The 14,389-nt window shown below is 38.6% G+C and overlaps 1 protein-coding gene across 1 annotated transcript in view; it reads right to left on the bottom strand.

The window, feature by feature from the left end:
• The window catches only part of LOC119646570, an 86,417-nt gene that overhangs the window by 28,639 nt on the left and 43,389 nt on the right, over window positions 1-14,389 (bottom strand). Inside the window, exon 2 of the mRNA XM_038047061.1 lies at window positions 12,282-12,440. Within this exon, the coding sequence (XP_037902989.1) occupies window positions 12,282-12,440 (159 nt within the window). The remainder of the gene's footprint in view (window positions 1-12,281; window positions 12,441-14,389) is intronic.

Below are 14,389 nucleotides of genomic sequence, written 5' to 3'. Positions count from 1 at the left end.
GGAATAAAAGTAATCGATATTCCTTTAGTGGGGAAGAAACGACAGTACAAAGCCAGAGAAAGAGGTGAAAGGTTTTGCAAGAAATAACGGGCATTGGAACTTCCAATTACCTTGGGTACCTTTTTGGAAGGAGCTGGAATACATCGCAGAATGGAATGTAGACCTACTCGCGAGGCGCGCTCTATTCACCTGGGAGCCGGTTTCCGACAGAATTCTGATTCCCGAATTCCGGTCCAGGTCAAGGAACATCAAAACTGTATAGTGCTATGCAACAATGGAGACTTCCTATATAATGCAGAAGGATGCTTCTACGAATAATACACGCAATGCAGGAAGGCTTCCTTACCACAGCGTTCAAGTTGAGCATTGACTGCTTGTTTGATCCAACTGTCGCTTGACAGTGGGGAAGATATCTTGCTGTTTAGATGGCAGGCAACCCGCTTAAGAATATCGATGAGGGTTGGGCTGGCATCAAAAATGCAAAATTCTCGGGTGCTTCACAGGATGTCGACCATGTCCTGGAAGGGTGTCGTAAAATCTAGCTGATTACAGAATCGTGGAAGACAATTGATGATTGGAAGAGGTTCAAAGCTATTGGCCGCTACGAGTGATGATAGGCGTGACTCGCTCGAACTCCAATATCGGGCAAAATCTCGAGAAGTTCAGGATAGTATGCGCGGTGATAAGAGGGACTTTGCTGTCACGCTGGTCAGGAAAACAAAGAATGCCGCAGAAAACAATTATTTCAGAACTTTATACCGCATCACGAAAAAACTTGCATATAGTGACAAATCTTTCTATGGTCCTGTGAAGAACGTTAAAGGCCGATTTCTCATCCACGATGTCGAGCAACTGAATAGGTGGAAGGAACACTCCACCACTGTTCTTCACTGTATCACATCCGGTGAAGTTGCTCGTCTGGTGGATGAAATGGCTAGTCGCCATAGCATGCGGATACGGACTATTCCTTCAAGTAGAATAGAACCATTTCGGCTTGACGGTTTCTCCGCAGAATCATTTATTTCTGCACTGCTGATCTGCAGCTTCCACTCGTATAGAAATCTTAGAAATCCGCGACCGCGGATCATTTTGGAACAGTGAATCTGGAAATGCAGTTATCTCAACACCCAGATCCAGTTGAGACTGCTCTTTACTAATGTTTTTTTTTTGTGTTGCTATTTGGAGTAGCACCTGTCAGCGACGTATTATCGGAGTACGCTGGATTGACAATATCTCAAGCGTAGAACTTGGTAGGCATACAGACCTGGCACTCACAAGCATTGTGATCAGAAGCGGAAGTGGCAATGGGTAGATCACACATTAGGGAGGGGCGACATCTGCATAGCTGGCTACGGAATCTAGTCTTCAAAGATGGCCGACGATTGGGTCGATCCAAGGGAACTTGGCAACTGCTAGTGACGTCGAATTTGTGCACTTTTATGCAGAACGGGAATGTTTGTAATTCCTTACTAAGACGAATCTAAATCAAATATCGGTTGGTGCCTCGTTAATTATGGTGACTGCAGGCGCTCAAGGCTATTTCCAGTTTTAGCACTCTCGAATAGATTTATATAAACCAACAGCAGGAATGCTCCTGAGTTCAGTCAAAAAATCGGATTGATGCCTCCATCGAAGAAAATGGTGATTCGCCTCTTCGGATAATGCACAACACACTTGACTTGTGCATAGAAATTCTAAATTCGCAATTTAACTCTCATAAAGTTTTCAGAAAAAATTTCCAACTCAGTTAATTCAAGCAAAAGTAAAGTCTGAACCTCATCACTTTTATATCGCAATAAACTTCATCTTTTTCAATCACTAAACGTTGCAAAATGGAGCAAATCATCAAATATTTAAATTCCACTAAATAGAATATTAGTCTCAGCGATTCCTTAGATTTATTTTTAGTGTTTAACGCCAATAAACTAACCTAATAAACATTGGTCTACATAAACAATAAATCTAAATCATTCAAAAAAAACTAAATCATTCCGATTATGAGTTCACAAGCAAATCAAACAATGCACATCTGCTCTTTATTTTGGATAGGAATAAAATATATTTTCAGATTTCATCGTTATCAATCATTACGGTCATGGAGGTGAACAAAAAAGTTAAAAAAAGAAAGATCTTGTGTGAATCTTCAAACGGTGAAACGGTGAATCGTGAAAATTGCGGATAAGAAGCACCAAGACTTGATTATTGTTAAAGTCCAAAAATCGCTTAAAACATTATTTTCCAATCAGTTTTTTATAAAAAGTAAGGCAAAATATTATATTTATATATGTAAATAGGAAATATAGTTTGATGTTTAATTTTATCAATTAAAATGGATAATATTCAACTACAAATTGCTTCAATAAGATCACATTTAGAAATTTATGATATTCGTATAGACACAATGTGGTTTTGAATCTTACTAAAGTATTCTTTAAGTACAAGTATCATTGCCTTGGATAATCCTTCTTTATCCAGCATGCATAAAATAAATTTACTTTAGAAAAAAGCCTCTTAATCCCGGGTCTTCGACTTGAATCCTGGCCACAGTCATGGCATACAGCAACGAATTCCACATATTATAAAATATAATGAAGCAGAAGCCACCATCCATACTAAGGTTCGAAAACTCCAGTGTGCAGACCATGAAAACTGTATGGGAAACTATGAAGACAGATACAAGAACTCAGTTGGCAACGCCAGCAACCCGCTGCTCGATTTTCAGAATTGCAGCACGCGTCGCTTAACCGGGAAAAGTAAAAACGAAGACGGAAACTAATGGATTTTGCGAAAGCTACAACTTTAGAAAAGCCCGTAAGAGAGTTATGAGTATTGTATACACACCTACGCATACAATGCTCAAAAAATTATTATAATTTTTGGTTTATCAGGTAGTTGAAAACATTGTTAAAAATAGGACCGCATCATTTGCTACGAATTGTGTAGGTGATGGTTACGATGATGAAATCCGCGCACGGTATTTTAGCTTACAAAAACTGTTCCCCTCGAAACGTCTCACCATAGGGTCAAAGCTCTTACTGTACAAGGCAATGATCTTGTCAGTCCTCATGTATTCCTGGGAGACTTGGATTCTTAACAAAAAAAAATTGCGAACTCTCTCGAGAGAAGAATCCTCCGAAGAATTTTTAGCCCCCTACATGAAGATGGACGATTCCGTAGCCTACATAACGACGAAATCTATGAGCCATCAGATTGTGAATAAAATCCGGCTCAATAGGTTACGGTGGGTGGGTCACTTAATCCGTATGGATGAGAATGATCCCACCCGGAAAGTCTACAAGGGCAATATCTGTGGTAGAAAGAGAAGACGAAGCAGACTCTGCCTAAGATGGAGCGATGGCGTAGTTCAGGACGCCAGACAGCTTTTAGGGATATCGAATTGGTGGACCTCGGTGAAAAACCGAGATGTCTGGAGTTCCTTATTAAGGCAGGCCTAGATCGGATACTGGTTGCTGCGTCGTTGATGATGATGATGGTTACATAGCTACTGAGTTTGTTGAATTCGAGGAATAACCGCACCGCTCCTAACTGGATCAAAACCAATGGAAGCTAACCATAAATAGAACTTACAGAGAAATGACAAATAACTTAAACTATAATTCCCATAACCGGACCAAAGTCGAGGTTAGTTTTCAACATAGTTGCCATTCATTTCGATGCAGGTTATGAGACACCGGATAAATTTTTCCATGCCTTCTGGGAGAAGCTTTTCCAGAGCTCCATTACCCACCATTATTTTGGCGACCAGTGTATCGTTTTCAGACGTTTCGGGCCTGTATTGGGTAGCCTCTATAAACAGTTTGCTGGTGTTTCCTACTCACTCCTTGATGCCCTTTAACCCACACAGTCTCTGACGAGTCTGCTTCAGTTTTATTATCATCATACTTGAAACTGTGTAAATAATAAGCAGACATCCTTGACGACTGGAATTCGAGTTCAGAGCAATAAGTTGGAGAGGCTGACGCTCTCAGACATCACGCCGTTTCAGTTTTAACCTCATTAAAAAACTCAAATAGAGTTTTTTTTTAATGACGAGGTAACGGATGACGGCGCGGATTTTGTACTTAGCGAAATTTCGCACTTAGTGGGAAATTGGATCGACATAAAAGATCTGGGTCAACATTTTTTAACTTACCAACATCGAAGACCGAATTGATCTCTGGTAGGATATGACTCAGGCTACACGACAGGGTTGGCAAAACCTCGAAAAACAATTCCCTAGGCCGTGAGAACCTCAATGCCATTACTTTCTCGATGTGCTTGCCTACCATTGATACATTCAAAATATTAACTAAAAAGTAAATTTTGTTCACAAAAGATCATAACAATCAGACAACTCAATCTTTATCTAAAGAAATTGGTACTTAACCTTAGTTATTTCCCAAAACTTCTCCAACCTTTTCGGAAAATTCCCTTTTTTTAAGAGCATGCAAATAAAACCCCTCATAGAAATCTACGTGATGGTATGTAACCTCAGCAAAAAATATTCTACAGAAATCGAACAGTAAGCTTTCTATTTAACCTTGCGGTTACACAATTCAAATAAGATACATAATCGTATTTCGGTTAACCACACATCAACAACATTCAAATTTTCTACTCGTTTATCTTTGAATTTCCTGCGATCAAGATCAGATGGCAGTTAACATCTTAACACTTCGGAAATATATGGAATTATTTTGATGTAAGTCATCTTGTCGGAGCCTTTTTCATTCACTTTTAGTAGCGGTCAATAAAATTCAGATAACTCACGGACCATTTACTTTGATTGGCTTTGAGGTGGACTTGTGTATTCGCTCAAAAGGCTTATTTTTATAGATATCTAAATCCACCAGAATCTGCTTTAGATAAATGACCACTGCGAATGTATTGGAAAATTTATGCTATTTGAACTATGAATGCGTCACTTTTTCCGTAAACTGAAAATGTTTTTGGAGCTCTTCAGAATATCGATCTTCTAATTCTATGTCATATTCAAGCCTTCGGTCTTCCCCAATCTATACCCATTCATAGACAAAACGGTGTCCGGTTACAAGCTATCAACTCTACATGAAATTATAATAACATGAATTGACTTTAAATTCCGACTGCATATTGACTTAATGCAAACTATCTATCAATCGTGATATCATGTTATCCAACGAATCACTTTGCAAATGAATGACTCAACCGACAGGCCGCATGCATTGCCTCGTATGCTGGATGTCAACTAACTCGATTAGTATTTATAAATATGAGGCGACAACGACCATGATGAATAGAAATGCGTTCGCACATAAATCGAGTAAATGGGGAAAATTCAAGGTTTTCTTTAGCCACTGGCTTTTCCAACGAAAATTACAGGCAACAGACAGAAAAGTGAAACTCCCCAACAGAGCGTGATTGTGAATTGTTGCTTAATATGTAGTTTGGTACAAGACATAACAGTAGTGATGATGTACTTCGATAGTGAAGAAGAGGGGGGAAATGGGAAGTGTCAGTCAAAATCTCGTAGGTTCTCTTCCAATTCTATTCATTCTTTGTGAAGAGAAAAAGTATTGTTCATTGAATAGTGGAGGAGACAGAAAGTAAGGTAGGAGTCTAAAATACACACTATGCTATTAAAGCACTGCAACAATAATACTAATTGCAAGCTTCGTGTCTTCCCATCTAGGGAACAGACTAAACGGTAGCATGCTACTTCAGCACGCTACGTTTATCGTTTTCACATTTCTTGGCAAAATTTGCTACCATTCAAATCCCCCAACAAATATCTATTGTTTTCAGTTCTGTTCACCTGCTTCAGTGACTATATGTAAACATTCGATTTGCTAGACAAAGTAAGGTGAGGCAAGTACGTTTCCTTGAATTTGATCATGAAAATAAAAAATTGGACTAAAGTTTTGAACAAAGCAAAGGCCCTTCTACATATATATGTACGTGTACATATGTAGGATTCGTATATCAGTTCAAAATTGGCAATAAACGGTATGTGGAAACTGAAAATACAAGGTAATGAATTGTAGATCTAACAAATTCCAAGGAAAACTGCACAATTTGAGTAAAATCACCTGAGTTCTCTTGAATTTTCTTGGGATAATCTGGAGAATTAATCCAATTCGGGCTATTTGAAAAATAGGAGTTCAATTATTGTCCGGTTCGCCTACTGCTGATTATACGCACTTGAAATTCAACTCAGCAGTTACATTTACAATAGAAGCAATCAATTTGAACAAAAAAACCTCAACTTGTGAACTACTTTAAAAATGTTCATTTGAAATCAATGGCAAGTGCCATGGAAAACGGTGCCAATTTTAGACAAGTTGCATGTCAATTTGTTGTCTCTGCGTCAAACTTATTGAAGGTGCAACCTGGACAGGACCCGAGATCAGGAAAAAACAAAACGTACTAGCGGGTGGTCCACGTTAGGTTTGGAATTTAAAGTGCCGATTTTTTTGAGTTCGAAATTTAGTTTATGATTTATGGTAAATAGTGAATCTTCTGAAAATACGAATTGAGCCCTTTCATTTGATACCCCACGTGACTATGTTCATGGAAAAAAAACTTTTATACCCCCCTTTCGCACGTTTGGAAACCCCCCCCCCTTTAACTCAATAGAAAATGGTGCCACTGTCCATATGTAAAGGGCTTCACAGACCACATATTCTCACAAAATTTCGTGACAATAGCAGCAACCGTTTCCGAATAAATCGGGTGTGATAGACAAGTAGACAGACAGAGATTGAATCGATTCTAATTAAATTTTGTTTCACATAGAACCTTAAACAAGCTGAAAGACCGGAAGCTCCGCGCTTCAAGTATGAAAGGTTTTATTGATCTTTTATTTAATAATATTCGCGTACATGGTGGCTTCATTTATATGTAGCCCTTAAGGTATATACGTTGAACGCACTCGATATGAAATTCGATGTGGTACTAACATTTTATCTTTTAAGGACAAGCAATTTGACGCTAAAGAGGCAACTTTGATCAACTGTAACTTTGTTAAGTATAGTACGATTTAAACTAAACTTTCCAGTAGGCTGCTCAATGCTAAAGCTTATACTAATCCAATTTAACCGGCCTAGGATAAGCTAATATACTAACTTTATTTTAGCAGATATCGGTATAGAGGGTATACTTCGGAACCTAGATGTCATATCAGGGCGTCATCCTGATTTTTCAGATATGTCTTGAGGATAGTTTCTGAGAATGGCCCCCTCGCTTCCCTGTTTCGAAATCGGCTTCAAAACTCAGACCTGATTTAGAGTAGAAATTTAGACCTTTCAGTTGATACTCTACATAGCTATATTCGGTGAAGAATAAATATTTTACACCCCTCTTATGCAGACAAACAGACATATAGGCAAACAGAAGACAGGCATTAAACCGGGTTTAATAAGGTTTTATTTCACATAAAACATTAAAACAGGAAGAATCAAAAATATGCGTACAACATATTCTACGGCGCTTCACATGGTCGTCGTCTAAATTTATATCTAGAAATAGGAGCTCTGTACGTAGCCAATCGGCCAACTTTTATTGAAACTATGAATTTTGGTGAAAGTTAAGATGATGTGCTTAAGTAGATCCATATCGATCTCCGATTAAGATTTTTTGAAGATTCTCAGCAGCCTCTAGAGATGTTTGATTAACGATATTAAAAGAGAGTGAATCAAACTTTACTAACAAATCAAGAAAATGCACCAGAACTAATAAATGTCCAATCTGTGTCCTACCCTACTACCATTTTTCCATTTCTCTGAATAGATGAAATTTACTGAAGACATATTTCAAGACCAAATTTAATAAGCCAGATGTGAAACCATCTCCTTGTTTCAATCAAAGTTGATTATAAGGAAGTCGCTTTAATATCAATCATTAAATACTTGGGAATGATGATCGATGCCAAGCTGAGCTTCATCTCTAAGAAAGACGATGCTAATATCGAGTTCCAAAAGTATAGCTGCAGACTGCTTATCATAGGGGCTGATGAAATCCATCCTGCTATACACGGCTACTATCTGAGCAGTTGCAATACTCAACATCATGAACTGGAAGAGGGTGAATAGAGTACGTATACCGGCCAATCGTTCACTGTTCAACAATCATGAAAGAAGTTAATCAAAAGCTTCGCGTGCAGACAATCGAGTTTTCACCATTATTGGTGCAGTTTTATTTTTTAGTGGGCGCTCCTTATTCGCTTGTTTCAATTCAAGCTAACAAGCTAATAAGAATTCCACGCATTCCAAGCAGAAGTTTTGAGTTCGGAAGAGAAAAAAAGAGACTTGAAAGACAGAGATCCTTGAAAACTTAGATACTTCAATAATTACTCTGATTTGGACCCTTTCCAAAATAAATTTTGTTGACGATGAAGAGCTGGCTTTTTTCCTAAAGCTTCCTTATTGTCGCTATATTTTTTGGTTTCCTTCTGCGGTGAAAGTTCGTAGAATCAGTTCAAAGGGAGTACGATTTCAAGAAGTTGTATTTCTCCTCCCCCCATAAAAACCCTATAATGACCAGCTATTCTCGGTAGGTAAGAACGTTTTACTCGCACATGGCCCTATGTAGTATTAACTGAAGAAATCAAAATTGGCAGTGAGTTCAGTGATGAAGAAGCACAACTCAAGTAAAATTCAAATTGAAGTTAATATTTTTTCGAGTCTTTGTTATGGCAGCGAGAGGGAGACGACAAACCAGGATCAAGAGCAAAAAATAAATGCTTCCAATGTTGGGTCCCCAGGATGGTGGATGAGGTAAAACAGTAGGTTGTTCCTATTATAGGGAAAACTATAAGTCGCCATCCATATAAAGACCCGAAAGCTTTAGTGGGTGGATCATGTAGAGCGTATGGGTCATAAAATGATTCCCAGGCACCAACTAAAAAGTAAGGTGAAAGGTAAACACCTACCTGGAACTAGCCGAACTAAATAGGAGGAATCAGTGGACAACGGAAATTACACGCAGTTCAGTTTTGGCCATAGTCGTGCATATCAAGTTTTCACAACAGAGTCAATACATTTTTCGAATATTGGATAGGTAGAATTTTTGCCGATCTAAATTTTACAGCGTTTGAGTACTGAACTGCTTGCCTAACCTTCAGAAATTCTTGACGGATTTCACTAACACTAATTGTCTTTTCTGTATTCCATACTCATACATATGAAGGAATTGGTGAAAGTTGAAAAAAAGATCCTGGGTTTTTAACATAAGTAGCTGCCATGTAGGTATAATCCTAAAGTACTTTTCGGACAAGGATTGAATTGTAATAAGAGTCCCTTTCCCCCGTCCTGTGACTATAACAGCGGCACTGGCTTCTACTATGCGCAGATTCAACATTCATACCAGTGGATGCCAGGCCTAGCGAACACCGCCGCGGCAGTTAGGGGTTCCGCGCTCGAGTTGCACACTGCAACTCCACATTTAAGCCCTCAAGTAGCTTTGCCTTCTATGTGGGAAACCACAGCCACCATGAAGCTCTCACAAGGAAGCTAACCGCAAATAACTAGGCCGGGAGCAAATCCTACAGAAATTCTCTTGAAGAAGAGGTTGAAGTAGATTACCGACAACCGCGCGATGGCCCTCGGATCTGGTTTCCACGTTATGTCTCACATGTGAGTTTAAAGCAACCATGTATATTTATATCACTGACCGATTGACTCATCAACTACGCATATTAGGAAATGAACCCTAAGACATTATCTTTTGGATATCCATTCTGAAAACTATACGAAATTAATCTAAAACGCGCATCAACCGGCAGATATCAGTTCAATTATGAAATTTTCATGACTCGGTTGTGGCGAAAAATGATCGTAGAACACTGCTAGCAAGGAATGTGGAATACCGAAGTAACCGTTTACACTCGTTTGCATTTCTCATATCCCGTAGTACAGCTAGATAAAACTTCAGCAGCAGTTAGGAAATTACCCACAAAGGCACTAGCATAATTTTGAAAAACCATAAGAGAAGGCGTATATCGCAAATCTTTCGATAGTCCTGTGAAGAGCGTTAAAGGCCGACTCCCCGGCTACGATGGTGAAGAACTGAAGAGGTGGAAAGAACACTTCACCACGGTTCCCAACCGTGTCACACTCGATGAAATTCCTCCTCTTGTGGATGAAATGAGTATTCGCATAATATGCGGATACGGACTGTTAATGTACTCAAACGGAGTAAAACCGCTTGGCTTGATGGTCTCCCTGCAGAGTTATTCATTACTGCACCTGAAGTTACTACAGATCTGCTGCTTCCCCTCTTATGGAAATTATGACAGTTCGGGACCTTTCCCAGAGAGTGGAAGAAAGGGATGATCGTCAAGATTCCAAAGAATGGGACTCGTTTTGAGTGTAACAATTGGAGCGGCGTTGGTATGCTCCCTACCGTTGCAAACATAATAGCTAAAGTAATCATAGAACAAGAACAGTGCGCGGAATTTGAATCTACGCTGCACGTGCTCTTCTCATCTATATCGAGAATGAGGGGCATCGCGAAGAAACTAGTAGCTATAATCAGAGCGACATATGATGGCGCAAAAAGACACGTGCTGCATCGTGGTAAAATCTCGGAAAATTGTTCGGTCCAATGTTATTTCTTCTTGTTATTGGTGACGTCGTCCATCCTGCCTTGTCCGGATGACGTAAAGGAATCAAATGGGTTATGACATCTTTCCTCAAACACCTCGACTACGCTGATGGCATCTGTTTGCCCTCTCATCAGGTCAAGTACCTTGGCCAAATGGGTCTGGATTTGGAAAGAGAGGCAAGTAGAGTTGTATTGAAGATAAACGCCAACAAAACCAAGGTTCTCAGTCTGACAGGACTCCACACTCTCCCTATCTACATTAATGGACAGAGCATCGAAGGCGTCGATCAATTTGTATATTTAGGAAGCGTGAACTCCACTGTTGCCCAAAAACTCCAAGCTTTCCACAATACCTATCTGTGTCATATTATCGGGGTGCGCTGGCCTGACACTTTCTGAAACGAAGAACTTGGTCGGCGCATTGGCTTGCCACTCGTACGCACTGTGATCATAAGACGGAAGTGGCAGTGGATAGGTCATACTTTGCATTGCGGGCTACGCCATACCGTAGATTCCACTCTCCCAAAATGATCGAAGAGTGGGTCGCCCCAAAGGCACTTGGCGCAGAACAGTAGAGGACTAGGTCAAATGCCTCGGAAAGTCGTGGGGAAAGCTGAGGCGCATTTCGGTTAACCGCGACAAAGATGAATGGCAACCGTAGGGGATGTCTTGTACGGGAAAAGGAGCAGGTTGTTTCCGATATTTCTAAATTAATATCACACTAAAGAAGGAAACGTGTTTTTGTTGTTTTATTTCATTTTGAGAAAATGTCTGCTCAGAGAAACGAAAAGACCTTGACAAGCGATTTGACACAACACCACTGTTTTCTGCGGCACAGAGTTAGTTATAATGAAGTGTATCTTATCATGCTCCTTAATAATATAAGAAAAAGGTGTCACTGGTTTGTTTGAGCTGGGGTACTAACACTGGTAAAAACAATCAATTGCTCAACTACCAATAATGAAGCATTTTCTGCCACAAAATATTCAGAAATTGTCCTGAGTCGAGAGAAACATGCGGTAATCATCTCGATTACCACCAAATCCTCCTATAGAATTCCCTGGACTAAACACCATTGAGGCTCATCCTCGATCTTTTCGAGTGATTTTGCGAGCTCTTTAGACATTTTTGATTGATCCATTTTTGATGGATCCTCAACAGCTGGATCCAAGCCAGGGCGTCAATTTCTGACAAATAGAAAGGAGGGCTATATAAAACCCTATATAAGCACTTATTTCTATTTTTTTGAAACATGCGAGGAAAAGTTGAGTGCAAGAAATACTTTATTTGCGATCTGCTCTGGCCTACACAATCTAGTTGTTGCCGAAAAAGCAATGGTTATATCAGCTACAGCATGCATATTTAGCCTTTGGAAGCTCATAAGCACTGTTTCAAATAACTAATCAACATTTTATGGAAAAAACCGACTAAATATAAGATGAGCAAGAAAGTACACAAAGCTCAAATTTCCCCAAGTTATTTTTGTTATTATAACGCTAAAATCGGGTACAGCAAATTATTCATGAAGTTTCAGAACTGTCCATAGTTTGTTCCTACATCCGAGCCAGCTGATGCGCCTTATCAAAACATGATAAGATAAACTTTTTAAGAAGAAAATATCATTTTCATATAAACAAAATATAATAAACATACTAATCGTATAATTGAATGAACTCCAAAATAAGCCGTAGATAACTCACCAGAAATATTATTGAAGAAACCATCGGGTCCAACTTCACTGCCTTCGAATGGATTAACACGCGTATCCACTCCAGTATCAACAACACCACTGAAATCCTTAAAATAATCAACAGGTGGTGATTGTGTTACATATTCTGCATCTGCATTAGGATCGCGTGCTGAAATAGATAAGGAAAAAGATATTAAAGAAAGATGTCAATATTCTTTGCACGTTTGACATACATTTAAACGGAACTGAAAACTTAAGCCAACTTAATTCACTACAATAAAGATACTTATGCCTACAGTAAATATAGGACAGTGTGCTAGCTTAAGTTCCCCACTAGCACCATATCCGTTTGATACTATTTATTTTTAGTAACTTTGCAAATGTTTACTTTTAGATAGCGATAATCAAGGCAACATGAAATTTTCCTGAACACATAAGGAAGACAGAAACTTGCTTCAAATGCTACAGCGAACTATCATTGTATCGTTTTATTCAACAAAATTGTTCGAATTAATTACATCGGGGAGAATTCAAAAGGGATACTCTCCTATTATAGCAAGTAGCCTCTGAATGAAATTAGATGCTCTTATAAAGATTTCATAGACACAAGAATAGCTATTTACAATATAGATCGACATATCATGGATCCCATATTTGAGGGTCTTCCAATGGTGAAAATTTGAAATTATTATAGTAACTAGGTTCGTATTCTGCAAAGTATTGTGGTGGAGTGAACTCATTGAATTGAAACCATTTTCCCAATTAGGTAATCCATTTTTGTAGTAAGCCTGCGGTAGTTCAAACAGAAAAGCAATACAGGACTAGGCCATCCACCTAAATCGAGGAAAATACAAAATACCGGAAAAACGCAATCCCAGCCCTGATATTTTCCATTCGCACACTAGATTTTTCCTGCCTAACCATAAAATCTATTCAATCATACCCACGCTGTACATACGCATTTCACCAGAGCGTACTTAGGAATCACTTATCTAAAAATAAACGAATTGTGACAGATTTTATGATAGTGGCCCACTCGTCTCTGGTACTGATGGAATGGCGGCGCTTATAGTTGGCAGCTCAGTGCGATTTTAAATCAATTTTCTCAGAATTCATTCATTCATAGGTGTTGAAAATGAAAAATGAATTGGCAAGGGATTTAATTGGGACGTAGTCGTCTCGTCGTCATCATATGATCGTGTTTGTATTATTATCAAGATCTTGCAGATAGAATATGTGGGATCAGCACGAACCATATGACATCTTAATTCATATTTCTTTGGTATTCCGCAGAAAATAAATTTACCGTGGAAAATTGAAAATGAGTGACTCAATTAATTGGTTCTGAGGTGGAAGTTGAAAGGAAGTCAAACTTTAGAGATTGTTTTAGGTGTAATTATGTGATATCAAAGCTTTGAATTAAAACTTGGGAAATAAATCTGTATGATTGTGGCGGAATTAATTTTAGACCACTTTGCACATCAACAAAACAGGAAGTTCGTTATAAAATTTATTCTACGAAATCATTATTTGGTAATAGCATATTCACGCGGAATGGGAATGTACTATAAATATACTGCATCGTTTTTGTCAAATGGTCAACAAACTAATTTAAAATCTATGATTCAATTCAAAATTATATATTCGTAACGAAGTACGTATTTAGTTTTTTTAGAGATTTGATATTTACAAGAAATTACAAAGAAATATGAGTGTATATTACTTGAAATGAAATCACAAAGTCAGTTTATAACCTTTAAGGCATTTTTCCACTAAATTTGATTGAATAGAGTAAGAATTGCACGATCTTGAACTTAATGTTTTACAAAATTCATTAATTTTTCACGTGAAATCACTTACAGGTGCCCGAAAAACATCCACGAATCTATAACAAGTATTAGCAGGAATATAGCTGAACATCTACATCTGAAAAATAGTGATGGCAAGGAAGCTTAATCAGAACGATAGAGGAGTTGCAGAAAATACGACGGCGATTGAAACATCCCTCGACTCCTTCCAAACCAAGCTAGTGGATGGAGAGTGGGGTTTGAGAAAGATCGAAAGACAGCAGAACGCTAACAAAGAAATTAGCCCTCGCCTTCGTGCTAGCGAACGTTC

Source organism: Hermetia illucens, chromosome 1, assembly GCF_905115235.1.
Source record: "Hermetia illucens chromosome 1, iHerIll2.2.curated.20191125, whole genome shotgun sequence".
NCBI classification, from domain to species: domain Eukaryota; kingdom Metazoa; phylum Arthropoda; class Insecta; order Diptera; family Stratiomyidae; genus Hermetia; species Hermetia illucens.
The sequence above is the reverse complement of the archived record's forward strand: the minus strand, read 5'-3'. Positions and strand labels throughout refer to the sequence as shown.